Raw genomic sequence first — 26,228 nt, 5'->3', positions numbered from 1 at the left:
CTCTTGAACATGCCATTCGATGGCTCTTCTTTGTTTGGGAAAAAGGCGGATGACAGCTTAGAAAACTGCAAACATCAAAGGCAGCAGCAAAATCCCTAGGCGCTGCAATCCGTCAGACAACTTTTCGTTCCACAGGATCCTCTGCGAGAAGCAAGTCCTTTCGCTTCTACTCCGCATTCGGAAGAGGTAGAGGACGACCGGCTCATAGGGGACAAAGAAGAACTACCCGAGGTGGACGGGGTAGATATTCAAAAGCCGCAGCAACAGCAGGTGCCTCTTTACCATCTGCATCAGCCGCCCCAAAACCACTCTGAGGACTTCCCTCACAAGACACCTGTAGGAGGCAGGTTAACTCAACATCTGGCGGAATGGCAGGCTATCACGTCAGATGCTTGGGCATTGGAAACAGTTGCCCAAGGTTACTGCCTGCCTCTCCTACGCATACCTCAGAGTCATCCACCGGGGATCAGCTCTCAAAAAGTTCCAGATCCGCTCCTCTTGCAGGAAATTTTAGACCTGCTAGAGAAAGGTGCCATAGAACCGGTACCTGTAGCGGAGAGGAACAAGGGCTGGTACTCCCCTTACTTCCTCATTCCAAAGAAAGACTGAGACCCATCTTGGACTTGCGAGAATTGAACAAATTCCTCAGGAAAGACAAATTCAAGATGGTAACTCTTTCTCAGATCCTTCAGGCCCTTCAGTTCCAGGACTGGTTGGTATCTCTGGACCTTCAGGACGCTTATTTCCATGTGCCTATCCATCTCAAACACAGGAAATACCTGTGGTTCCCAATTGGCAACTCTCATTATCAATTTCGAGTGCTGCCATTTGGGCTGACCTCCGCCCCGAGGGTCTTCACCAAGTTAATGCCGGTAGTGGCTGCAAGTCTAAGGAGGGAAGGGATTCACGTCTACCCCTACCTGGACGATTGGTTGATCAGGGCTGTATCTTCGGAACAAGCTCAGATCCAGCTAAATCACGTTTGCCACTCCCTTCACAGACTGGGCTTCTCCCTCAATTTAAAGAAGTCACAAATGATACCATCGCAGAGACCCCAGTTCATCGGAGCGATCCTGGACACTTCCCTGGGAAAAGCCTTGCCACCAGAGGTGAGGGCTCAAGATATTCTTCAGATGGTTACCAAGTTCTAAAATGCCCAACGTCTCCCAGTCTTCGACTTTTTGAGGTTGCTAGGCCTCATGGCATCCTGCATTTTCCTAGTGCCACCCAGTGGGCACTGAGAACTCGGTGGTCACAATTCTCAGGAAGAATGACAGATCTTCTTCAGGTTCCCGACAGGGTGGCTCGAGACCTTCAGTGGTGGGCCTGTCAGGAGAACATTCTGAAAGGAGAACAGTTTTGGCAACCCTGGCCGGAGATAACAGTAGTCACGGATGCCTCACTCACGGGGTGGGGAGCCCACGCCAACGACTTGACCATCATCGGTCGTTGGTCTCCATCGGAGTCCAGACTACATATCAACCTGTTAGAGCTGAGGGCCATCAGACTTGCGCTGAAGGCGTTCCTGCCATCTGTACAAGGGAAGAATGTCCTGATAATGACGGACAACACAGTGGCCATGCATTACCTCAACAAAAGAGGAGGCGTAGGATCACTACCTCTGTGCAGAGAGGCGATGCAGCTCTGGTTTTGGGCAATCCAAGAAGGAATCTCTCTATCGACAGTTCACCTAGCCGGAGAGAAGAACTTGACAGCGGACGCTCTGAGCAGGCAGAGCACAGTCTCCCACGAGTGGGAACTAGCTCAGGAAGTCCTTCAAGAGATCTTTGCCCTTTGGGGAACCCCTCAGGTGGATCTGTTCGCCACCAGTGTCAACAGGAAGTGCGATCTGTTCTGTTCAAGGGAATTTCCCCCGAGAGGAGCTCTGGGAGACGCGTTCATAGTGGACTGGGATTTTCCACTTCTGTACGCGTTCCCACCGGTCCCTGTCATTTCTCAAATGATCAGGAGGTTGAGAAGATTCCGGAAAACCATGATCATAATTGCCCCGGATTGGGCCAGGAGAACGTGGTACCCGGACCTTCTAGACTTGTCCATCTGCCCTCCAATTCGACTTTCACACAGAGAGAATCTACTCTCACAGAAGGGAGGTCAGGTTCTCCATCCAGACATCAAAACCCTCAACCTTCACGCTTGGCTTCTGAAAGGCTGAGGTACAAGGATTGGGACCTCCCTGATGATGTTATGGAGGTGTTGCTTTCGGCAAGGAGGCCAGCAACAAAGTCTTTATACCGCTGCCGTTGGAACAGATATTGCAGCTGGTGTAGAGAAAAGAATATCGACCCCTTTTCATGTGGTACATCAATGGTTTTGTCCTTCCTACTCTATTTAGCGAATTCAGGCCTTCAAGTTGGCACCATTAAGGGCTATCTCGCAGCGCTATCCATCTTTAAGCGCACTGCGGAAGAACCATCCTATTTCAAGTTACCCTTGGTAATACAGTTTCTAAAAGGGTTAACTAACGTTTATCCCCCAAGACCATTCCAGGTTCCCCTATAGGATTTAAACTTAGTCCTAACTTTCCTGATGGGCACACCTTTCGAACCACTCCATTCTTGTTCGTTAAGATTTCTTACCCTTAAAACTGTTTTATTAATAGCACTTACATCTGCTAGAAGGGTGAGCGAGTTACAAGCTCTTTCTTGTAAACACCCTCATACAATCTTTCACAAAGACAAAGTTGTTCTGCAAGTGAAGCCTAATTTCCTCCCAAAGGTGGTTTCTGAATTCCATATCACTCAGAAGATTACCCTTCCATCTTTCTATCCTCCTCCTCATCCGGGGAAAGAGGAAGAGAGGTTACACAGGCTGGATCCAAGAAGGGCTTTAAGTTTTTACATCAGTAGACTGGCTAGGATAAGACAAGCAGACCAGCTGTTTGTAGGCTACGCAGGTCACAAGCTGGGGTTACCGATAACTAAGCAGACCATTTCCAGATGGATCATTCTAGCCATTTTGGAATGTTATAAACTGGCAGGAAAAGAGCCCCCTCAAAATTTTAGGGCTCATTCGACCAGAGGTATCGCAGCTTCATCGGCCCTCAAAAGAGGAGTGCCGGTTAGAGACATATGTGCGGCTGCCACATGGTCATCCGTCCATACCTTTACAAGGTTTTACAACTTGGATTCCTCCTCCAGTCAAGAGACTAGGTTTGGAAGGGCAGTATTTCACTCTATTCATCAATAAAAGGAAGCATGAAGTCAGTACTCCCACCTCCAATAACAGAATACTGCTATGGGAGCCTATCTAAGATAAGGAATACGTCGGAGGACACAATTCCTTCGAAGAACAAGTTACTTCTTTCCTTGTAACGTTCTTTCGATGGGATGTTCCTCTGACGTATTCCTTATCGACCCTCCCATCCATCCCCGCAGTACTACTTCCCTTGTTGTTGCAGTTTACGCTCCTTCAGGGTGATTAGTCTAGTCCAGAAAGAATCATTGTGGGCTACAAAACGGAACTGAGCAACGGACGCTGCGCGCGGCCTTTATAGGCAGGATGACGTTGACATCGATACGGCGGCTGTCAAGGGACATTGACTCGGCGGATGTCGACGCGCAGCGCCCTCTAGAGAAAATGTTTCCGAGGCCAGCAAAGCTGGAAAGAGATATCTAAGATAAGGAATACGTCGGAGGAACATCCCATCGAAAGAACGTTACAAGGTAAGAAGTAACTTGTTCTTCTCTCTAGGGTTTACTCTGTTACTCTTGCCACCTTCCTGACCCCAAGGTCTTAGCTCTTGTTCTCAATACCAATTCCTCTACAACTATTCAGTGTTCTCGTGCTTAAGGGGACCTCTGTAGCACCTCTTATTCTGTCCTCTACACCAAGATCTTGCCTTCTTTCATTCTGAGGTATCTCAGCACTCTGCCATGTGCTTGTACCTTCTCACGCCCTAACTTGCTCTCCCTAAATATTTGAGTTCCCTTTTCCGGCTTCGCTGCTCTTCTTCCTAGTAGCGTCTTAACTTCACCTTGTTCACTACTTTATCCCCCTTTTCCTTGAAAAATGTTGCCTCCTCTGTAATGTTTTTCTAACCTCCTCCAAACTACTCTTTCACCTTCTCCTCACTCCTGATGTTTCTTCTCACAACCTCATTAACTGCCATCTCCTCCTGATTTGTCCTCCTCGTCAGCTTGTTAGTGTCCTTCAGCTCTTCTCCTGATGTCCTTCCTAAACTACTCCTATGCGCTTTCCCTTTTAAGAAACCCCTCTTGTCGCTTCCTTCCTTCTTCAGCAACTTGTCTCCAGCCTTCTTCCTGCCTCCTTATTCACCTCCTGCCACCGTCCTCTCCAATCCCTACTCCTCACTCTTCACTCCCGAACTCACTTGCACTGCTGTCTTGTGAACTAGCCCTTACGTACCGTTGTTGTTGAATGGCTTTACCCTAAGGCAGGAGACATGACCTCGCTTTGTGATTGTGAACCTCCATAGTGCCAACTCTCTGGAAGAGATCTTCAAATAGGCCATCTTGGATCTCTGTTGAGAATGTTCTCCCAAGTGCATGGGGAGCAGCTGCTGGTCCCGCTCCATACCTGTGGCTGTGTTATGGTTTATGTACACACCTTCACATATGACATTTTCCCCTAAATATTGCAATGAGAAAATTCCAATTCATACAGTTATAAGGTTATAACATTGTAAAATCATGTATTCCTATGTTCATCCATTGTTAAATAAGCCACATTAACCCCAGTGAAGAATTAATTTACCGGATTCGAAATTTCTGGGAGCCATTTAGCTCCTTAGGCTAGGCTAGGCTAGGCGAGGCGAGGAGAGGCTGGTTAGCTTGAAACCAACAGCTACTAGTGTTTCTATTTGGCTTCTCAGGCCAAATGGTGCTCCACAAACGTGTTTATGTGACATTAACTTGGAGGATTTGAAGATATTCATAAAGAGGAATAAGCACACATCTAATGCAGTTTTAAACACAATGCATCATACATAATGGGCTAAAAGTTGAAGTAGCATCTCCTGGTTCCCCTGTGGTAGCTCTTGCCTACAGGGTCATGCCCATCACCCAGTACCTGGTTTTGACTCCTGATCATCAAATCTTAATTTCAAGCCCCGATTTACATCTTAGAATCGCACTATATTTATTTTATTTATTGTTCATTTGTAATGCGCCTATACACAAGTGTTTTGAGACGCAGCAAGCCGGTGGAGGGAGGGGGGGAGGGGGAACAGGAAGGAGGAACGTAGTGATCCTAATAGGCCATGCAACATTCAGATCGTGCAAGTGCGCTAGCCATGTGCAAAGGTCAAGGGCAAGGGAGATGGGGAAGTGCAGGAGCTGGGCAGGAGGGCCCATGAGAAGGAGAGTGCCATGGAGGCCAGGTGGACAGGGGGAAGAAAGATGGCTACAAGGGTGCAAGCTGATCAGCTAAGTGTGGTCGGGGGCCTGTGAGGGCAAGTGCACGATAAAAGTTGGGAGGGAGGGGGAATACGTGTAGGGGCAGAATGCGAAGGGCAGGTCCTGGCACCCTGTGAGAGACTCTGAAGGAGCCAGGCCAACCAGTCTCAGGCTGAGGGGAGCATTAGCAGGGGAGAAGGAGGGGGGCGAGAAGAGAAAAGGAAGGTCTTGAGGAGCTTCCAGAACTTAAGGAGATCTGGCTTAAGTCTGAGACGGGCAGGGCGGCACCTGTGGAAGAGAGAGAGATCTACCCCCGACTCTCTAATCCGTCATCGTAATAGTTTCCTTGAAGGCAACAACATTTTTTTTTTCTAGCTTCAAGAATTTTACACTCTGTATACATATGTTTTAGCGTTTCAATTTGCCTTGTTCGCTGACAGAATCTACATTCGCTGTTAAAACATTGATTTTTTGTGGTCTATTCAGTTGCTTTTGGCTGTCTTTTATACAAAACAGGCCAGTGTAGGTGCTCAACATTATTGAGGGATGGGAAGACTGCAAAACTGTTTCTTTTGCATGTTGTTTGCTGTTGGTATTTCTCCCATTGATTTCACTGAACGGAGTGGCTGTGGGCGACTCCTTCAGCTTACAAATGTGAGGGAGTCTTGAGCTGCCTTCTTCCCATTAGTTTGGGAAAGAAGTGGAGTTCTCTGTGGGTGTCCCCTTAATGCATGGGTAAGGGCTGTGGCTCTACTGCCACTCTGAGTATCAAATGGACGAATGTTGTGCTTTCCCCTTGACTGTCCTTTTTGGGGAGTGGACAGCACATCTGACGGGTGCTGTGATAAAATGACTACTGCTCTGCAGGAGTGAAAGTAGCGGCTAAACTGCCTACTACGCTGCACACTACCACTAATCCAGCACTGGTCCCAATCATAAAGGTTAAACAGGTGCAGCCCAACAGGTATATCTCCTTTGCCTTTTTTCGTAATGTGGGCCGAGGGCTTCAGAAAGGGTGTGAGCTGTTGCAACGCAAACAAAATTAAATATTGTCCTACAAATTTTCTAGAAAATTAGGAACTTTAACAAAAAAACGAACAGTGCATACAACTAATTAAAAAATACTAATGACCTAACCCCAGTGCTCCCGTTAGTATTTTGAAGTGGGAGGATTTTACTACCCAATTTAAATTGCGACAAATTATTTTTTGGGAGCAAAAAAGTATATCCCATTCCCAATTTTTGAGTATTTTATAAGCGAGTAAAATTATTTTAGCTGGAAAATTAAAATGTTTGGTAATAATATTTATTTGCAGTTATTCATACACATTAAAAGTTACAGGTTTACTTCAGGCAGTAATGATGGTAGTTTCTTCCCGTTATACTACGTGCCCTACTGATCCAAACATATCCATGGAGTTGTGTGGGTGAAAACTGGGGCACAAGGTCCTACATGTCGGGTTGCTATTTTTTTTGGGGGAGTATTTTTACTCCCTATTTTTAATTTTTGCAATTATTTTACTATTTGTAGGTAGTAAGAGTGGCTGATACAGGGTTGGGCAGCCCTACAGATAAGGGTTGTAACAGAAACACAAAGAAAAGGCAGACCTTGAGAATAAAGGGCACTCTGGATTGATTGGCAGGCGTGACCGGGCAAAGGAGTTCAACAGCAATGTCAGTGTTCAAGGATATGTCTTTAAAAGGCACAGAAGGGGGCTTAAAGGTTACAAATCTCCTTGTAGGCAGATCAGAGACTCTGCAAATACCTTTTGGTTTCTTGTTTTTGGGGGCTAACAAAGTTGAGCCAAGCTTCTAAAGGGTTTACTGCAGTAAAACCAGTGTCGAGATATGTTTTCCCAATGGCAACTCGTAGTCAATTCAGTTCATGGCGTGGGCTCCAGTTGGGTTGAGACAGTGGTCAAGACTGGTCAAGTCAGAATCTTTCCCAGCTTTTTTGAGTTGACCATAAACAATGATCCTGTTGGTTCGAGGCAAGGTTTGAGAAGGATGAGTCGATGGTTTACAGCAGATTGGATCAGTGTTCGAAGCAGTCTGCTTCAACAGGTCGAGTCAGCGTCTGGACGTCCCGAAGAGCAGACAACCGGTTGGAAGACCATACAGTGCCAAAAGCAGTACTGTTAGTTCTATAGTGACTTGAAGTAAGCCTAGTGTGGTTGAGCTGGCATGATATCTCAAGGTGGTAAACCGGGTTCTGAGCTGCTTCTGGACTTCTGAGTTGCTGGAAGCCCAACCCAGTGTTTCCAGGGACAAGGTGAGTTCTTTGTTCCACAATTCCACTCCATTAAAATAGTTTGGGACTTACAAGGGGTCCTCCTCCTCCATTGAATAACCTTTTGGTGCTAGTGCAAAGGCAGCAGAATGCCGTGGTCTACAGCAGTGCCACCCTAAATATTCTCATGAGGTAGGTAGGGAGAAGAACTTTCCTCTTCCTTGCAAGCTCCTGTCGTCACGTCTATGGCAGAGGACATTCAAATAGACAGTATGCCCAATTCATTTCCAGATGAATCCTTCTTGTCTTGCAGTCCAAAGATGAATTCGCTAAGGGCATGGTCAACCGCTTTATAAAGACAAACGGCTACAGTGGATTGGTTCAGAGCAAACCTGTGTCTGGTCGAATGCAGATGCTGGAACAAGTGTCTTTTGCCTTCTTATGTCATACCCAGAGTCCTTTTTATTGGCAGGAAATGATTAGGGACATAAGGTTTAGAGAGCCCTAGCAGAATCCAACAAGCAACTTCTTTTTGCGTAAATCTCTTCTCTAGCTAATCTAACTCCACCTTTCCATGTCTGCATACTTCAAAATGGCTCCAGTGATAGCACCCTGGTGTGAGAGTTTCTATTTTCTGTTACAACTGTCTTTGAACTACTCTTTCCCATGGGACCTCCTGTGGAGAGTTACTGTGTCCTGAAGGAAGATGTTGCATTCCCTGGGGGGATTAAAAGAGCAGCTTCCTGGGGCAAGGTCATCATGGTTGCCATGGAGACACCCCGGTCAGGCAGCTAATACACACCAGCTCAGTCATGACTAGAGCATTGTTCACAAAGCTGACACTAATAGGACATAATCCTGTGGCTGTATAATTGTGTGACCCAATGCCAACCATGTCATAACCAGACATGGCTCATCAGTTTTATGGCATCAAGTTGACTAGGGTACACCATTATAATTATTTGAATCGGAGGTGCAGACAAATAAAAAGCCATCTATTTGAACTTAGCTTTCAAGCAGTTGTCAGGAATGCACATTTGGTGTTTGGACCGCCTGCTATTATAGGACAGTTGCTGGATTTGTCAGGAGAATGTCACAGCAGAGGCACATGAGTGCACTGTGGTTTTGGCATGAAACACTAGGAAGGCGGTATAATTAGCAGACCTTCCTTTAAGAAAACAGAATTACCCCTGTCATTTTATTACTAAAAATCAAAAATGTTCAAGCTATGCCCCGTCACCAGATCGCATTCAGTCACAGGCGCTCATATCCTCTCCATAAAGAATAGTGTGTCTTCCTAGTCTGGCCGGGTTTTTCCTTGAGCCGAAAAGTGGGACTATTAGACATTGAGTTCTTCTTAGTGCTGCTTGTTAGCTTGTCTGGATAATTGGGCTTGGTCATGTTATATAGTCTCCTGGTATTGGGGACCTGCTTAGGTTTCCTCTACTCTAAGGAGCCTGTGCCTCCAAATCTGTTCAATTTTTTCCCTTTAACACCAAGCAGTATTTTGGCAAGAGTAGTCCCCAAATAATGGGTGTCACAAAATGAGTGGGCGATGTGGGATGGAATGTAGCTTTTTGGGTTATAGCTGGCTTTGAGGTTATGATATGGCATTTAAAACACGCCTACACACAAGTGTTTCAAGGCGCGATGAGGCAAGGGAGGGGGAACCGAGGGAAGACGAAGACAGCGATCCTACTAGGCCAGGTGTCATTCAGATCGTGCAAGTGCATGGGAAGGGGTAAGGGGAACGTGCGGAGGGCAAGGGGGAGGGGACAGTGCAGTACATGGGATAATAGAATAAATAAACAATAAGTGAAAGTACAGCCAGCTGGTGGCAAGTGCAAGGGTAAGTGCAGACATCAGGTGTCAAGTGCTGTTAGTGGGACTGTAGGGATACAGAAAACTGTCCCCAAGTGTGGGGGTTGCCAGGAAGGCAGTGGAGGTGTGCGACTGGCGGAAGAGGGGACCTGGGTCCAAGAGCAGAGGGTGGCCAGGTAACCAGGGCTGTTTCAGTTTCAGCCAGGAAATTCAGCAGGAGAGAGGAGGAGAAAAAGCAGAAGCAAAGAGAAAGGTTTTGGGGTGCTTCCGGAACTGGAGATGATGCTCCTCAAGTTTCCGGGAGGCAGGGAGGCTGTTTCAGAGGGAGGCCCCAGTCGAAGAAAGAGATCTACCACCAACTCGTTGCTTGGAGAGGCGACTGACCCTGAGGGATTTGGAAGCGGATGAGTGAAGAGCTTGAGGGGTAAAATATTGAGGAAGAGAGAGTTGAAGGTATTGAGGTCCCAGGCCGCAAAAGGCCTTGTGGACAATGCAGAGGGTTTTTAACTTAATCCTCGCAGCCATTGGGAGCCAGTGCAGAGATTTCAGTCCTGGAGAGTGTTAGGAAAGATTTCGTTATTGTAGGGAACTTTCCTTCCATGTGGCAACCCCTAAACTTTTTGCTATTGTTTTCAACCTGTTTTCTTGACTTTGCCAGAGGAGTGCAGCCTTCTGCCGTACTCCTCTGGGCTTTCGCTCCTTTCTTACGGGGAAACTGACATGCCCTTAAGACAGTCAGTACCGGGGAACGCTGTTTCCCGTAGTTTCTTTTATCGTGTCGCCATTTTAGTGCAACACGACACAAGAGGGCACTGTAAGCTAAGTTACAGCTCTCTTGGGTCTCTAGCCTTCTACAGACCCTAGACACTCTTGTAGGATGGTTTTTGGATCGGTGCAAGTCATTCAGGGACTGGGCTGGTGGCAGCGATCATTTGGTTTATTTTGAGCTCCTTTTGCCGTTCTGAGCACCTTTTTACCGCGAACACAAAAGGGTGGCCCGGCTACCCAAAATGGCCGGACCACGAGGCTCCTTTGTCTCGTCCACTGTCCGTCTTGCTCCCTTTACCTTCCCCCGGGTCAGGCGACCCGGGGCCTTCCTTATTTGGGCATGTAGTTTCCCGCGAAACACGGTTGCTTTCGCGGGCTTCTACATGTCGTTTGAGTGCCCCCAGGATGTGGGCTGGGCTGTCTGGTCCCAATACACATCCTGGGTGCCAGAGAGTCTAGGGTGGTGTGAATGCCTGGGACCACTGTGGTCCGTGATTGGTCCACGTATGGTATGTGTGTTGATGAGCGGATCTCCCATTGGCTCCCCTCCGTTTTGGCGCGAAGGGAACCGTGGATAAGAGGGAGCTGGAAACACCACTACCATGTCGATCTCCTGAGTTCTTACGAACCCAGGGATACAGGAGCCAAGTATCCTGCGAACACGAGGCTGGACCGAGGAATCGCTGGTGACCCCCTGAAGAACTTCTGCTCCTCATTGCTGTCGTCCGGTGAAGCCCTTTCCACCTAAGATCGAACAAGAAGGCCTGTACTGGCGCTTCGACCTATTGGAATAGCAGGACCAGCTATTCCCGGCACCTTCATCAACTCCTGCCGTAAGCCTTCGGAAGTGTCTCTGGGCCATCCAGTTGACTGACCAGCTTACTAAGGAGTCCTGCTCTGTAATCGCCGACAGGTTGGGTGGTATTCTGAGTCCGGGGCACGCTCACACGCTTCGTTTGCTTAGCAACCCTAAGCTAGAGGTGAGCAGTGCTCGTTTGGCTTGAATACACCCGGCCGTTCCGTTGCCCTGCTGTGGCGACAAAACTGTGCTTGTTTCTTCGATCGGGACGTCTTTTTACTCTGCACGACGACGAGACGTTCCCTGCTCTTCAGAACCTGCCAGAAGCTGCATCTATCGAGGAGAAGCTCGGGCCTGCTTGCTTCGGGGACCGGTGAGTAGATTAGCTAGGATCTGGTCGCCCTCCTGCAGTGCCCTTTGCTTTTCCCCGCTGTGAATACAGCACCCCTTGTCCGTACTCGCGCCCTGCTTCTGCCTCACAGTGGAGGCTGCGCTAGAGTCGCGGACCGTGTTCTCCTTCATTAGAGCTCCCTACAGAGCTGTTCAACGTCCTCCGAAGAGCTTCACCTTCTGCCCATTGGCACCGGCGTGTGCAGGTACTTTTGAGCGCTAGGCTCCACTCTTCGTAGGGATTGGACTACCATCCAGTTAGGGGCCTCAGAAGGCGGACATATCACTCGCATTGGTTCGCACTGCCTGTTTTCCTTCCCCTGCAGGTGGATAACATATTTCGTGCTGCTAATGCTGTGAAACTGTGTATTCTGTATATATATTGGGTGGATAGTGTATGTGTTGGTTTAATATCGTTGTATATTGCTGCTTTTACTGTGGTTATTAGTTTCAAGGCCTTATAATAAATGTGTATCTATTTTTGATATAAACAACTGTTTGGAGTAGTTTGTAAGCGCTCTTGCTTTGTGTGCTCACTGCAGGCTTTCAGTCACCCTCACCCCTCTTGAGACCTAGTCTTGACCGCCGCGATCGCTACCTTGATTGGTCTGGCTTGTCCAGAGGTTACCCTGTTCCAAGTAATTAGGTTGGCCTTCTGAACTTCTGCGCCACCAGGACAGAGTTCAGAAATCCGTCTTAACAAATTGGTGTACAGCGGTGGGATACGACTGAAGGTATCCAGTGTTGCGCACGAGCTAAGGCGTTTTCAGGTTATTCCAACCAGGACACGCAGTAAAGTATTGAATATAACGTTAAAAAGGCCATAGTCCTATCAACAGTATGGAAACGAATACTTTATTAACCTTAAATGCTTCGAAATCTGAAACATTGAAGAAGATGTGTGCGGAGAGAGGGGTTTCCTCTCAAGGCACTAAATTGGAAATGATCCAGAGAATCGTGGCGTGGCAAGAAGCGCAGCTTGACGCTATAACTTCCGAGGACAGTGCAGAAGGTGGTGGGGCTGCTCTCACTGGCAGAACCGACGGTTCTGCCGCTGCACTGATCCATCACGACCACGAGGACAGGGAGGATGTAATGTCTAACGTTTCCTCTGCCAGTGTTGATGGGGAGGCTATGCTTGAATTCAAGAAGCAAGAGCTGCGGTTTAGGCAGCAGGAGCTTGAATTCAGCATAGCCAAACTGAAAATCGACCAGGCAGAAAAACAAAAAGACAGGGATCACCAGTTGGAACTGGCCAAGCTTCAGTTCGCAAATGGGTCCAAGGGTCCTGGACATGGTTCTGGGGCTTCCTCTCATCCACGGTTTCCAAAAGATCTGCTCAGTGTGTATGAGGAACGAAATGACATTATGGACTGGTTAAATGCGTTTGAGTATGCATGCGAGGTTCAAGAGGTTGATAATGCGGATAAGATTGCATGGTTACTCAGCAGACTGCCCCATTCTGGTTGCAGTGCCATTATGGAAATGTCGAAGGCTGAGCGCGCTGATTTTGCAATGTTGAAGCAGACTCTCATTTTAAAGTTTGGGAAGACTCCGACCCAATATTTGAAAAGGTTTAGAGAGTATAAGAAAAAGGAAGGTGGTACTTGGGTGTCGTATGTAGCTGAGTCCCTGAAAAACTTGACTGGCTGGGTTGAAGGTTATAAGGTTTCTACCTTCGAAGGCATGATCAATCTGGTCATGCTGGAACACATTTTTGCTTCTTCTTCCCCGGAGCTTAAGCAGCATTTGGCCGATTCGAAGGAGATAGATCCTAAGAAGCTGGCCATTGCAGCAGACTTATGGGTGTCACATCGAGTGTCCCATAAGGACAAAACTCATCCTGGTAAGCAGGAGGAAGGGAAAAAGTCCAAAGATATGGAGGGTGGGGAATCTGCTAAATCTTCTTCCCATAAGGGCCACAAAAAGAAAAATAAGGGTAAGCCATACGAGAACTCACAGGGTAGCGGAGGTTCGCCTCCGAAACAGAACTCTGGTTATAATAAGCCTCCCTACGTAAACAGACCCAATGGGGCTTGTTTTTCTTGTGGAGCAACTGACCATGTGAAGGGGGATCCCCGTTGTAAGGTTAGACCTTTGGGGGTCCACTCCGCTAATCTGGCCTTCTCCTCCTACGAGGAAGAAGAGATTACAGGAGCATCCTTCTCCTCAGACTCATTTCCCAGCGGAATAGAGGCTGAGGTAGTTTTAGTGTCCCTGGGTTCCTGGGAGCCTAAAGTCGCAGAGGCGTATGCTAGGATTCCGGATAATACCAAGCACTACTTTAAAGACAGTGTGCTGATCAATGGAGTGGATACTCCAGCTCTTAGGGATAGTGGGTGCAGTCGAACTGTAGTGGATTCTACCTTGGTAGACTCAGAGGAAGTTGCCAGAGCTCCTCTGATGCCCACTAAGTTGGCTGACGGCCCCCTCCGTATGTTTCCCGTGATCCCTGTTAATCTAACTTTAAATGGTACAGCAGTTAGGATTCCAGTGAGAATTCAGAGAAACGTCCCGGGAAAGGTCTTGTTGGGCAATGATCTCAGAGCTCTAGGGCTCGTAGGAGACACTGCCGAAAGACCCTACACACGGTCTCAAGCACGGGCAGCATTGGCCAAGTCCAATACGCCGCCCCAGCCGAAGGGGAAACCCAAGGCGAAAGGAGTCAACAAGTCCCGACGGGGGAAAGAGAATATTCCCCCGAGCTCGCCTACCACTGCGGTGGAGGGAGTTGGTCAATCGCCCGAGCCTGACGAGGAGGTGGCGATGCCTGAAGTGTTCGACCCCAACGACCATCCTGAACTAAAAGACTTGTTAGTTGAAGGAGGTCCTGATAGGGACGACTTCAGTAAGGGCCAACGTGAGTGCCCATCTCTGGAAGGCCTAAGGAGACAGGCCTGCTCCCAGCTTGAGGGTGAACCTCCTGGGAAGCATCGGATTTATTGGGAAGGTGGACTCCTGTACAGTGAGCCCACAGAGTCTACAGAAGGAGACCATAGGAGGTTGGTGGTTCCCCTTTCTGTTAGACCCTTCCTCCTGCAGTTGGCGCATGAAGTTCCCCTTGCTGGTCACCTTGGAATGAAGAGGACCAAGCAAAGGTTATCTATGCACTTCTACTGGCCCAAGATGGGGGTGCAAGTAGAAAGTCACTGCAGGAGTTGTGCCTCCTGCCAGTTGTCTGGTAAGGTTGGCGCGACAATCCAAGCTCCGTTGGTACCGCTCCCAGTTGTGGGGGTACCATTTGAAAGGGTAGGGATCGACATCGTTGGTCCCCTTGACCCGCAAACATCCTCAGGCAATAGGTTTATCCTGGTGCTGGTCGACCATGCAACCAGGTATCCTGAGGCCATCCCATTAAAGACTGTAACTGCCAAGTCAGTTGCAAAAGCTTTACTCGGCATATTTACTAGGGTTGGCTTCCCTAAAGAAGTTGTGTCAGATCGTGGCAGCAACTTTATGTCGAAGTATATGCAGGCTATGTGGAAAGAATGTGGGGTCACCTACAAGTTCTCTTCTGCATATCACCCCCAGACCAATGGTCTGGTGGAACGTTTCAACAGAACGTTAAAGAGCATGATTGGGGCTCTGGAGGAGCCCCAGAGAAGAAAATGGGATCTTCTTTTACCATGCTTGCTGTTTGCCTACAGAGAGGTACCACAGGAGGGTGTTGGCTTCAGCCCCTTTGAACTTCTGTTCGGTCATCCCGTACGGGGACCCTTAGCCATCGTCAAAGAGGGATGGGAGATGCCCACTCCCCCTGTTACTACCAATGTAGTTGACTATGTGCTAGGGCTCAGAAAACGGATGGTACTCCTGATGGGCTTGGCTAGTGAAAAGTTGAAGGCAGGACAAGCGCTGGTGAAACATTGGTACGACCAGAAAGCTTCCTTAATTCACTTTACCCCTGGTCAGCAAGTCCTGATCATGAACCCTATAAGGCCTCGCGCTTTACAGGACAAATGGTCAGGCCCTTACACAGTGGTGGAGCCCCTGGGTGAGGTGAACTATTTAGTGGACCTTGGAAGGCCTGGACAGGCTCCAAAAGTGTTCCACGTAAATAGGCTGAAGGCTTTCGTCCCAAGAGTCGAAATCGCAGCACTGCTACTGGCGTCAGACGTTGAGGAAGAGGAGTCAGAACCTCTTCCCGACCTGTTCCAAAGCGGTCCTTCAGATAGCTCCGTTGAGGGTGTCCGAGTGGCCCCTCACCTGACTTCTGATCAGCAGGCTGAGGTGAAAAGTTTGCTTAGGCAGTTTTCCCCCCTGTTTTCACAGTCGCCTGGTTTGACACCTTGGTGCAAACATAACATTGACACAGGAGACAGTGTACCTACCAAAAGTAGGGGATACAGGATGTCGGATAAAGTACGGTCTTATATTAAGACCGAGGTCAACAAGATGTTAGACCTTGGGGTGATTGAACCCTCTAGTAGTCCTTGGTCCAGTCCTGTGGTTCTGGTTCCAAAAGCAGGCACTTCTGAATTGAGGTTCTGCGTGGATTACAGGGCTCTGAATGCTGTCACCAAGACAGACGCTCACCCCTTGCCTCGAACTGACGAGCTGGTGGATACCTTGGGTGCCTCCAAGTATCTCAGCACGTTTGACCTGACTGCGGGCTATTGGCAAATAGCTTTAGCAGAACATGCCAAGGAGAAGACAGCATTTTCAACTCCCGACGGGCTTTACCAATTCCGGGTAATGCCGTTCGGATTGAAGAATGCACCTGCCACTTTCCAGAGGCTTGTGAATCATGTGTTGAATGGGTTGGACGAATTCTGTCTTGCATATCTAGACGATATAGCAGTTTTCAGTGCCACCTGGGAAGACCATGTGAAACACCTCGGGATTGTGCTCCAGGCTCTTCAGAAAGCCCACTTGACCATAAAGGCGAGTAAATGCCAGATTGGACAAGGCTCAGTGGTTTACCTTGGGCATGAAGTAGGTGGAGGAAGGATACAGCCTCTCCCCAGTAAAGTACAAGCAGTACAAGACTGGCCTACCCCCACTACACAAACCCAAGTGAGAGCCTTCTTAGGACTCACGGGTTATTACCGCAATTTTATGGCAGACTATGGCACCATAGCTGCTCCTCTGACTGCCCTCACAACTCCGAAGAAACCCAAGAAGGTAACTTGGACTGACGAGTGTGAGAAGGCCTTCAATGGCTTGAAAGACTCCTTGTGCCAGGCCCCTGTGCTCAGGGCCCCTGATTATCAAAGACCTTTTATCGTGCAGACGGATGCCTCTGACACTGGGATAGGAGCTGTACTATCACAAGTAGATGAGAAGGGTAAGGAACACCCTATCGGTTTTATTAGTCGCCAGCTTAAGGACAGAGAGCTCAGATGGTCCACGGTAGAGAAAGAATGTTTCTCTGTTGTGTGGGCCCTAAGGAAGCTGCGGCCCTACCTCTATGGGACCCACTTCACTGTGCAGACTGACCATAAGCCGTTAAAGTGGCTAATGAACATGAAGGGGGAGAATCCAAAGTTGCTTAGGTGGTCCATAAGTCTACAAGGCTTCGACTTCACTATTGAGCATAGGCCAGGTGTCCAACATAGCAATGCTGATGGGTTGTCCAGAATGTTTTACCGACCTGAACAAGAGACTCATCCAGGGGTGGATTAGTTCCCCCTGTCCATAGTCTGGGAGGGGCGAGTGTTAGGAAAGATTTCGTTATTGTAGGGAACTTTCCTTCCATGTGGCAACCCCTAAACTTTTTGCTATTGTTTTCAACCTGTTTTCTTGACTTTGCCAGAGGAGTGCAGCCTTCTGCCGTACTCCTCTGGGCTTTCGCTCCTTTCTTACGGGGAAACTGACATGCCCTTAAGACAGTCAGTACCGGGGAACGCTGTTTCCCGTAGTTTCTTTTATCGTGTCGCCATTTTAGTGCAACACGACACAAGAGGGCACTGTAAGCTAAGTTACAGCTCTCTTGGGTCTCTAGCCTTCTACAGACCCTAGACACTCTTGTAGGATGGTTTTTGGATCGGTGCAAGTCATTCAGGGACTGGGCTGGTGGCAGCGATCATTTGGTTTATTTTGAGCTCCTTTTGCCGTTCTGAGCACCTTTTTACCGCGAACACAAAAGGGTGGCCCGGCTACCCAAAATGGCCGGACCACGAGGCTCCTTTGTCTCGTCCACTGTCCGTCTTGCTCCCTTTACCTTCCCCCGGGTCAGGCGACCCGGGGCCTTCCTTATTTGGGCATGTAGTTTCCCGCGAAACACGGTTGCTTTCGCGGGCTTCTACATGTCGTTTGAGTGCCCCCAGGATGTGGGCTGGGCTGTCTGGTCCCAATACACATCCTGGGTGCCAGAGAGTCTAGGGTGGTGTGAATGCCTGGGACCACTGTGGTCCGTGATTGGTCCACGTATGGTATGTGTGTTGATGAGCGGATCTCCCATTGGCTCCCCTCCGTTTTGGCGCGAAGGGAACCGTGGATAAGAGGGAGCTGGAAACACCACTACCATGTCGATCTCCTGAGTTCTTACGAACCCAGGGATACAGGAGCCAAGTATCCTGCGAACACGAGGCTGGACCGAGGAATCGCTGGTGACCCCCTGAAGAACTTCTGCTCCTCATTGCTGTCGTCCGGTGAAGCCCTTTCCACCTAAGATCGAACAAGAAGGCCTGTACTGGCGCTTCGACCTATTGGAATAGCAGGACCAGCTATTCCCGGCACCTTCATCAACTCCTGCCGTAAGCCTTCGGAAGTGTCTCTGGGCCATCCAGTTGACTGACCAGCTTACTAAGGAGTCCTGCTCTGTAATCGCCGACAGGTTGGGTGGTATTCTGAGTCCGGGGCACGCTCACACGCTTCGTTTGCTTAGCAACCCTAAGCTAGAGGTGAGCAGTGCTCGTTTGGCTTGAATACACCCGGCCGTTCCGTTGCCCTGCTGTGGCGACAAAACTGTGCTTGTTTCTTCGATCGGGACGTCTTTTTACTCTGCACGACGACGAGACGTTCCCTGCTCTTCAGAACCTGCCAGAAGCTGCATCTATCGAGGAGAAGCTCGGGCCTGCTTGCTTCGGGGACCGGTGAGTAGATTAGCTAGGATCTGGTCGCCCTCCTGCAGTGCCCTTTGCTTTTCCCCGCTGTGAATACAGCACCCCTTGTCCGTACTCGCGCCCTGCTTCTGCCTCACAGTGGAGGCTGCGCTAGAGTCGCGGACCGTGTTCTCCTTCATTAGAGCTCCCTACAGAGCTGTTCAACGTCCTCCGAAGAGCTTCACCTTCTGCCCATTGGCACCGGCGTGTGCAGGTACTTTTGAGCGCTAGGCTCCACTCTTCGTAGGGATTGGACTACCATCCAGTTAGGGGCCTCAGAAGGCGGACATATCACTCGCATTGGTTCGCACTGCCTGTTTTCCTTCCCCTGCAGGTGGATAACATATTTCGTGCTGCTAATGCTGTGAAACTGTGTATTCTGTATATATATTGGGTGGATAGTGTATGTGTTGGTTTAATATCGTTGTATATTGCTGCTTTTACTGTGGTTATTAGTTTCAAGGCCTTATAATAAATGTGTATCTATTTTTGATATAAACAACTGTTTGGAGTAGTTTGTAAGCGCTCTTGCTTTGTGTGCTCACTGCGGGCTTTCAGTCACCCTCACCCCTCTTGAGACCTAGTCTTGACCGCCGCGATCGCTACCTTGATTGGTCTGGCTTGTCCAGAGGTTACCCTGTTCCAAGTAATTAGGTTGGCCTTCTGAACTTCTGCGCCACCAGGACAGAGTTCAGAAATCCGTCTTAACAGAGAGATACGATCCCTGGGCTTGAGGCCAAGGACAAGTCTCGCAGTCCTGTTCTGGATGAGTTGCAACGGGCGGAGAGTAGAACCAGGCAGATTTAGGTTCTCAGGATGTTGCTCTAAGGTCCATGTGAGCATGACCAGGTCACTCAATTGCACACCCTCCTTAGTGCTATTACTAGTAAATAGGCAACCTGTATCAGCACGAGGATACTTGTCTTTGATTCAGCAACAATAGAAACTAATGCATGTTATGCTATTTTACCATCTATAAAAGAGTGCTCCAAAGAGAGTAGCCTTTTTTTCCCCCCATTTTTTGCTAGCTGATATTACTACTTGTTTTGCATTATGAAAGTGTATCTGCCCGGCTTTTAAAATGGGAAATAAACTATGACCCAAAGGAGCGATAACATGCAAAATGAGGCTTCACTGGTCTAAATTAACTGAATTATTTTAATTACTGCTCTTGGATTTAAGTTTGAATGAAGTATGATCTCCGGCACAAGGACAATTTATGGCAAAGTTAGATATTACAAACCTTTGATGAGGCATATATGGCCATTCTGTTCTATAGTATGATGAACTAACCTATTTTCATATGACGCAATGGAATGGAATTGTTATAACCTGCAATTTCACTTTTCTGCACTTTGTTGACTCACGTCTAGGTGCTGCTACTACTGTAATTTTCTCATTTTAGACGTGCATATGCTGCTACTGTATTTTGTACTATGAGCTTGCTTAGGTCAAAATCATGGTACTAACAATTTAGTTTACGTTTTATCTATGTTGTTGATGCACTTGTTCATTACAATTCTGTTGTATTGATGTATGATTTCCTTGCAAGTGATGCTGTTACGAGCCTATAATTCTAAATTAGCAGACTTCGAAATTCTTCAGTCATAAATTCAAACATTTATGTTTGTTTTTTTGTAACTGAAGCTGACTGCAGGATACCGAAACATTAATACAGTAGCCGTGTTTTCGGGACCCGTTTGTAGTAGGAAAACACGTTGTAAAAAGCATTATCCCTGCTTCAGAACTTTGACCGTGTGTACATGAACCTCGCGAAATAAATACTCGGAATAAAAATGTCCCCCCCCCCTTCTTTCTATTTTACCTAGAGTTAAACAGTGTAAAGATTACTACGAAATCCTGGGAGTGACCCGAGACGCCTCAGACGAAGACTTGAAAAAAGCCTACCGGAAACTAGCGTTAAAATTTCATCCGGACAAGAACCATGCCCCAGGTGCAACGGAGGCATTTAAAGGTGACACTTTATTTTCTTTTGAGGTCGGTTCCTGAGCTCTGCAGTACCACAGCCATGTAGAGGCAGAGAGCGAGATATTATACATGGGTGTTTTACAGAGGCAATTGTTTTTGAATCCTTATTTTATTGGTTTTCATCTGCTGCACAAATCTTTCTGCATTTCGAAGATCTACTTTTCTCATGCTGTTTAGACATTCCATCATTGGTTCTTCTGCATCGTCATGAATGCTACTCTTTTTCCTTTTTAGGACATACCCCTCTTCCCTTACTGGATTTTTAATTCTCACATTGCCTGGTTACTAATTATTTACCCCATTGTGCGGTTGTCCCTGCGTTTTCTGTGAACGGAGGATCATCATTTTCTGCCTTTGATATTTTATTGAAGGGTATGATTCCGTCTTACTGCTTGCTTAGCGGTTCAAAACATACAATCTCCCATGTGACAGACCACATCTGTCCTAAAACACTACCTTCTTTTGCCTACCACTTATTTTGGAGCGTCATTTGTGGAGTTAAACATCTGCTTTTCTCCTTCCTTAGTATAGTTCTTGTTTGCATTTGTCTTGTACTTTAATGCTGTATTAACCAGCATCTTCAGCTAACTTAACTACTTTGTTCCAAAACTCTGGTGCGAGAAGTTATTCACATAGCAGGCACTATACGCAGGGCATGGTACAGTTATGCATTGTACAGCTCTCCAAAATGCTTTAATCTTTTTTTGCAGTACTACTGGTGTCAGGTTTGCTCAAGGTAGGAAATTGTAGTGTCAAGTTTGAAACATGCTTATTGAAATGTTTTTGGAATTACATTTCAAAATTCGTAACCACCGTCGATCAGTCAAAATACTTTATTTTGGTTAAAAACCATAAAAACATTGAATAAAATTAAATCCTTCCTAGCCACGCACAACACCCACATCCCCCAATACGCTGAAGACTCACAGATATAACTCACAATCCACTCTGTCAAGGACATCCACAGGCTCAAAACCTGCCTCTCGCTGATCCAGTCTTGGATATCCAGTGCATACTTGAAGCACAACCCCTTCAAGACCGAATTACAACAACAGTGAACACCCAGACATACAGACCTGGCTATCATCCATGAAACCTGGGGGCTTCACACCCAAGCTCACCTCCTGCGCCAAGTCCCTCGGGTTCTACACCAACAAACACCTCTAGTTCAAGACACACACAGTTAAGAAAACTCAGACAGCTTGGTATCAGCTCTCCCTCCTGCGGAAAGTCAAGCCCTCTCTCCCTACAGACATCTTTAGATCCATCATTCAAGCACTGGCCCAATCACACCTGGCTGGGGACAATGCCCTCCTCGAAGGCCTCCTGTCATCCTCCCTTGTGCCCCTGAGAAGGATCCTACATGCGATCCCACACCTCAAGGGTCTACTCAGATACGGCCACACCACCCCGGCCTCAACGACCTTCACTAGCTCCCACTGCACGCACAAATACCCTGAAGTCACCCAGCTACCTCGCCGAGAAAATCTGCATTTCTGGCAGACAACGCACCACCAGAAGCCAGGACATGTTCACACTTGAAATCCGCCTCTGCAAAAAGGAAACAACCAGAAATCAATCCTGCTCTGTCTATGCCCCAAGACTATGGAACCTCCTCCCCATCAAACTTGCCCCCTCCCTCCTACAATTCAGAAAAAGAGCAGAACGAGCAGAAAAAATACAACTGACCTCAGATATGATGATGTGGATGAACGTCCTGCTGCAGCAACAGACAAAACTACAGACCCATTCCGCCAAAGCCAACAACAACTCTAATCTTATGCCACACCTCTGTCCGGTCCCGATAAACGCACGTGGATCGAATGGAACAGAGAAGGCCACTACGGCCGCCTCATCAAATCCAACGATGCCTCTGCCGACAATCTCCAAGCCAGCAGATAACAACCCACTGATGAAACAGGTCGATGCTTTTCAAATATTTTTGCAAAATAAAAGCAAAACTGTGACCAAAACACTCAAAGGAAAGGGGGAAAAAAGAACAATAAACAGAGAGGATCCAGAGCATTCCTACGTAACCTAACGTTTCCACAACAACAACCTCCAAATAGACAACAGATGATCCGAGACACTGGAGAGAGAAATGATACGACCACAGAAACCATAACACTAACCTACCATTTATAACACTTCCTCCAGAAACGCTTCAAGACATGATATGATATGATATGGTATTTGTAAAGCGCCTATACACAGGTGTTTCAAGGCGCGACGAGGCAGGGTGGGGAGGGACAAGGGGAGACAGACAACGATCCTACTAGGCCAGGTGTCATTCAGATCGCGCAAGTGCAGGGGTGGGGGAGGGGGAAAAGTGCAAGGGGAAGGGGAGGGGGGGAAGTGCAGTACAAGGTAAGTGGCGTAAAGTAATAAATAAATAAATAGGGCCAGCTGGTGGCAAGTGTGAGGTAAGTGCAGAGCAAGTGCTGGGGAAGGGGGGGGCTGTAGGGATACAGAGACAGTCCCGCAGTGCAAAGGGGTTCCAGGGCATCAGTGCAAGTGGAGAGTGGCTGGGCCCAGGACCAAGGCCGTTAAGAGTGGTCCAGTTGCAGGATCAGTGCAGTTTCAGTGAACAATTAATTAGCTGTTCAGCAGGGGAGAGGGAGAGAGAAAGCAGAAGCAAAGAGGAAGGTTTTGAGGTGCTTCCGGAACCGGAGATGGTTCTCCTCAAGTTTCAGGGAGGCAGGAAGGCTGTTCCAGAGGGAGGCCCCTGCCGCGGAGAGAGATCTACCCCCAGCTCGATGCTTCGAGAAGCGGCTAACCCTGAGGGAATTGGAGGCGGATGAGCGAAGGGCTCGGGAAGGAAGATATTTGGGAAGAGAGAGTTGAAGGTATTTAGGACCCAGGCCCCAGAAGGCCTTGTGGACAATGCAGAGGGTTTTGAACTTTATCCTCGCAGCCACTGGGAGCCAGTGTAGAGATTTCAGTCCTGGAGAGATACGGTCCCTGGGCTTGAGGCCAAGGACAAGTCTCGCAGTTCTGTTCTGGATGAGTTGCAGAGGGCGGAGAGTGAGGCAGGCAGGTTAAGATAGAGGCTGTTACGAAGACAAACTAAGACGAAGACAAACTCCCAACAAGAGGACCTGCTCAATTTATCAGTACACATGGACGAACCGGAGATCGAGGAATTCGAGCCACCCACGATTCACAATGAGTCCTTATTAATAATCATCGATGAATATTACACTGAACTATCCGAGCACTCCATGTCAATAGACTTCACATGTGAAGACATCTCAGACATGAACTCGGACTACTCATCAGGAAACGCAGGAAATCCTGCTGCGAGGTCCGACCAAGATGGTGCCTCATCATCCTGTCAGAGCTTGACCATACGAAATCACTAGACCGCGACATATAATGATCACTTCAGATCACCCAATGAATCAATAAACACCAGAAAGCCAGGCACTCTCCAGCTACCAACATTTGTCGACACATGGCAACACAGAGCCCAATACATCAAGCTGGCAAGGGTTGTGCGACGAAACGATTCCTTGACACTCAACAGGACAAATGTGCTCTGATTATTTCACGCCATACCTCATTTGAAGACTTTCCGATCAGATGACATCAAGTTTGTGATATTCGATGATGAACGTATATTGGACAAGGTCCGAATTGAACTCCGGGACAAAGCTCCCGTGGAACACATTCTATTTATGGAAAAAAGCCTACTAAAGTTGGGATTCAAATGCTCGGAAATTATAGATATTTCCACAAATGATCCACAAAGGCACCAAAATCTAAACCTTGATCCCCCAGGTACAGAAGATCCATGGAGCAGGAAACAACAACAAAGAAAAAGCATAACTCGGGCATATCAGCAACTTCCGCTGAAGGGACTCTTAGAGAAACCCTTATTACAAACCAAGAACTAGTTACACAAAGCATCTTATATGGCGCAAATTCGCTGAAAACCGAGAGAAATGGACCAACGATGAGAGTAACAACTCATAACCATCAACAACCCAACCTGATCACCTTGTGCTCCTGGAATACCAGAGCTCATTGCCATCTATACGACCAAGCAGCCCCCCAACTCGAGACCTTTCAAATTATATGCCTCCAGGAAACATGGATCCTCCATACTCCATGCTGTGACGGCTATCTAACTCTCCTGAACCCTGCCATACAACGAAAGCACAGGAGAGCTTCCTCTGGTTTACTGACCATGATAAATCTTGATCCGGACTGGAGGTTAGATGATGCCTCGAATATCAACCCCTGAACTAAAAAACCAATCATTAAGATCAGGAATGAAGACAAACAACGAAAATCAACACACACCATTCCTCTTCAACCTAGATTTTTAGCGATTCTTAATTCTATACTGGAATCCGGTGGCCATTAATGATGATACATTCCTAGATGGCGTCTTCTTAACCGTTGACGAAGCAGCCATCAAATACCAAAATATTGACTTCATTATCTTTGGCTATATTAACATTCACCTGTTTGATAGAAACGGCCAACCTCTAGAACATAGTGACCTCTCGATCAGATCCCGCCGATGGGTCAAAGAAACCACAGTCATAAATGTGATCCTTACTGGGAAAACCACAGACGATCAAAATAACTTAATACCAACTTGGACACGAGGGAATTCCAGAGCCATCATTGATTGCATCTACAGATCCCCAGGCCTCAAAGATACAATAGTGAAATCTGAAACCATCTCCACATTGAATAGCAACCATCATAAACTTATAATACATGGGTCAGGCCTGACTCGGAGAAGAAAGAAACACTTCCACCATTGGAAAAAAAAGGGCAAAAGTCAAGACTGAGAATAAGTCAAACTCAATTAACCAGTCTACCTATCTCCTTTCGAAATTCGATCCTGAAAGACAATGAAAAATTAAACTATGAATGGCTTCCGATTCCCTTTAAAAATAAAAAGGGACCCAATTAGAAAAAATAATCCACAAACATCATTACAATTCCGAACTTGCGGATAAAAAGAAAGCCCTGCGGAAAAAACTATGAATGCTGAGAAAAAACATCATTGAAGTCAATATTCAAAAAATCAAAACAGCAAAACAAGCCTACTCCAACTGGAAGAAAATACATACAATGACATTGCAACAAACGACTGCAGAAGCCATCCTTCCAACACTTAAAAACCGTAATTCGAGAGAGCTATGGAATTTGCTTAACAATAACTCCCACCATCAGAACCAACTTATTTCCAATGTACCAGAAAGCAAATGGATACAACTTTTCTCCGCTCTTTATAAATCACGATCTTCTGATTGTGCTACCATGGAATCCTATCAGACGTAGAAATGGAATCTAACTTGGCACATACAAGAAATACTGGCGATGATGAATAAACTTAATTCATCCCGTGCCCCCGGCCCAGACGGCCTTTCGAGTGCCACTACAGCCCCTGAGATGTGGGCGAATCTGACAGATCAACTTTTCACCCTAATCAAGAAACGTAACCAGATCCCCGCGACCTGGAAAACGGCAATGCTTATTCCTATTTACAAATAAGGCGATAGGGACAACCCGTCTATCGACAGATCGCCCTACTTGATCCCTTGGGCAAACTGTTCGCCACCTTTCTTTTGAACAAGCTCACCAAGTGGGCTAAAAAAACAAGCAGGTTTGCAACAAGACAAACCGGGTTTACTGTTAATGTTGGAACCAATGTGAACCTCTTGATTCTAAACCTCATCAAGCACGAAGCCATCCGGAATAACACCCAAGTCTGTGTAGCATTCGTTGACCCCCACATGTTATGTTATTTTGCATTTATATAGCGCCTTATATACCATTGGTATGGTCTG

The 26,228-nt window shown here is 47.4% G+C and overlaps 1 protein-coding gene across 1 annotated transcript in view; it reads left to right on the top strand.

Moving 5' to 3' along the window:
* DNAJB12 (DnaJ heat shock protein family (Hsp40) member B12) overlaps window positions 1-26,228 on the top strand; it is a 658,221-nt gene that overhangs the window by 202,783 nt on the left and 429,210 nt on the right. Inside the window, exon 3 of the mRNA XM_069610521.1 lies at window positions 20,259-20,404. Coding sequence (XP_069466622.1) covers window positions 20,259-20,404 — 146 coding nt within the window. The remainder of the gene's footprint in view (window positions 1-20,258; window positions 20,405-26,228) is intronic.

This window comes from Ambystoma mexicanum, chromosome 8, assembly GCF_040938575.1.
Source record: "Ambystoma mexicanum isolate Mex_15411 chromosome 8, UKY_AmexF1_1, whole genome shotgun sequence".
In the NCBI taxonomy this organism is placed as follows: domain Eukaryota; kingdom Metazoa; phylum Chordata; class Amphibia; order Caudata; family Ambystomatidae; genus Ambystoma; species Ambystoma mexicanum.
Note: the sequence above shows the minus strand (reverse complement) of the source record. Positions and strands in the feature narration are given on the sequence as shown.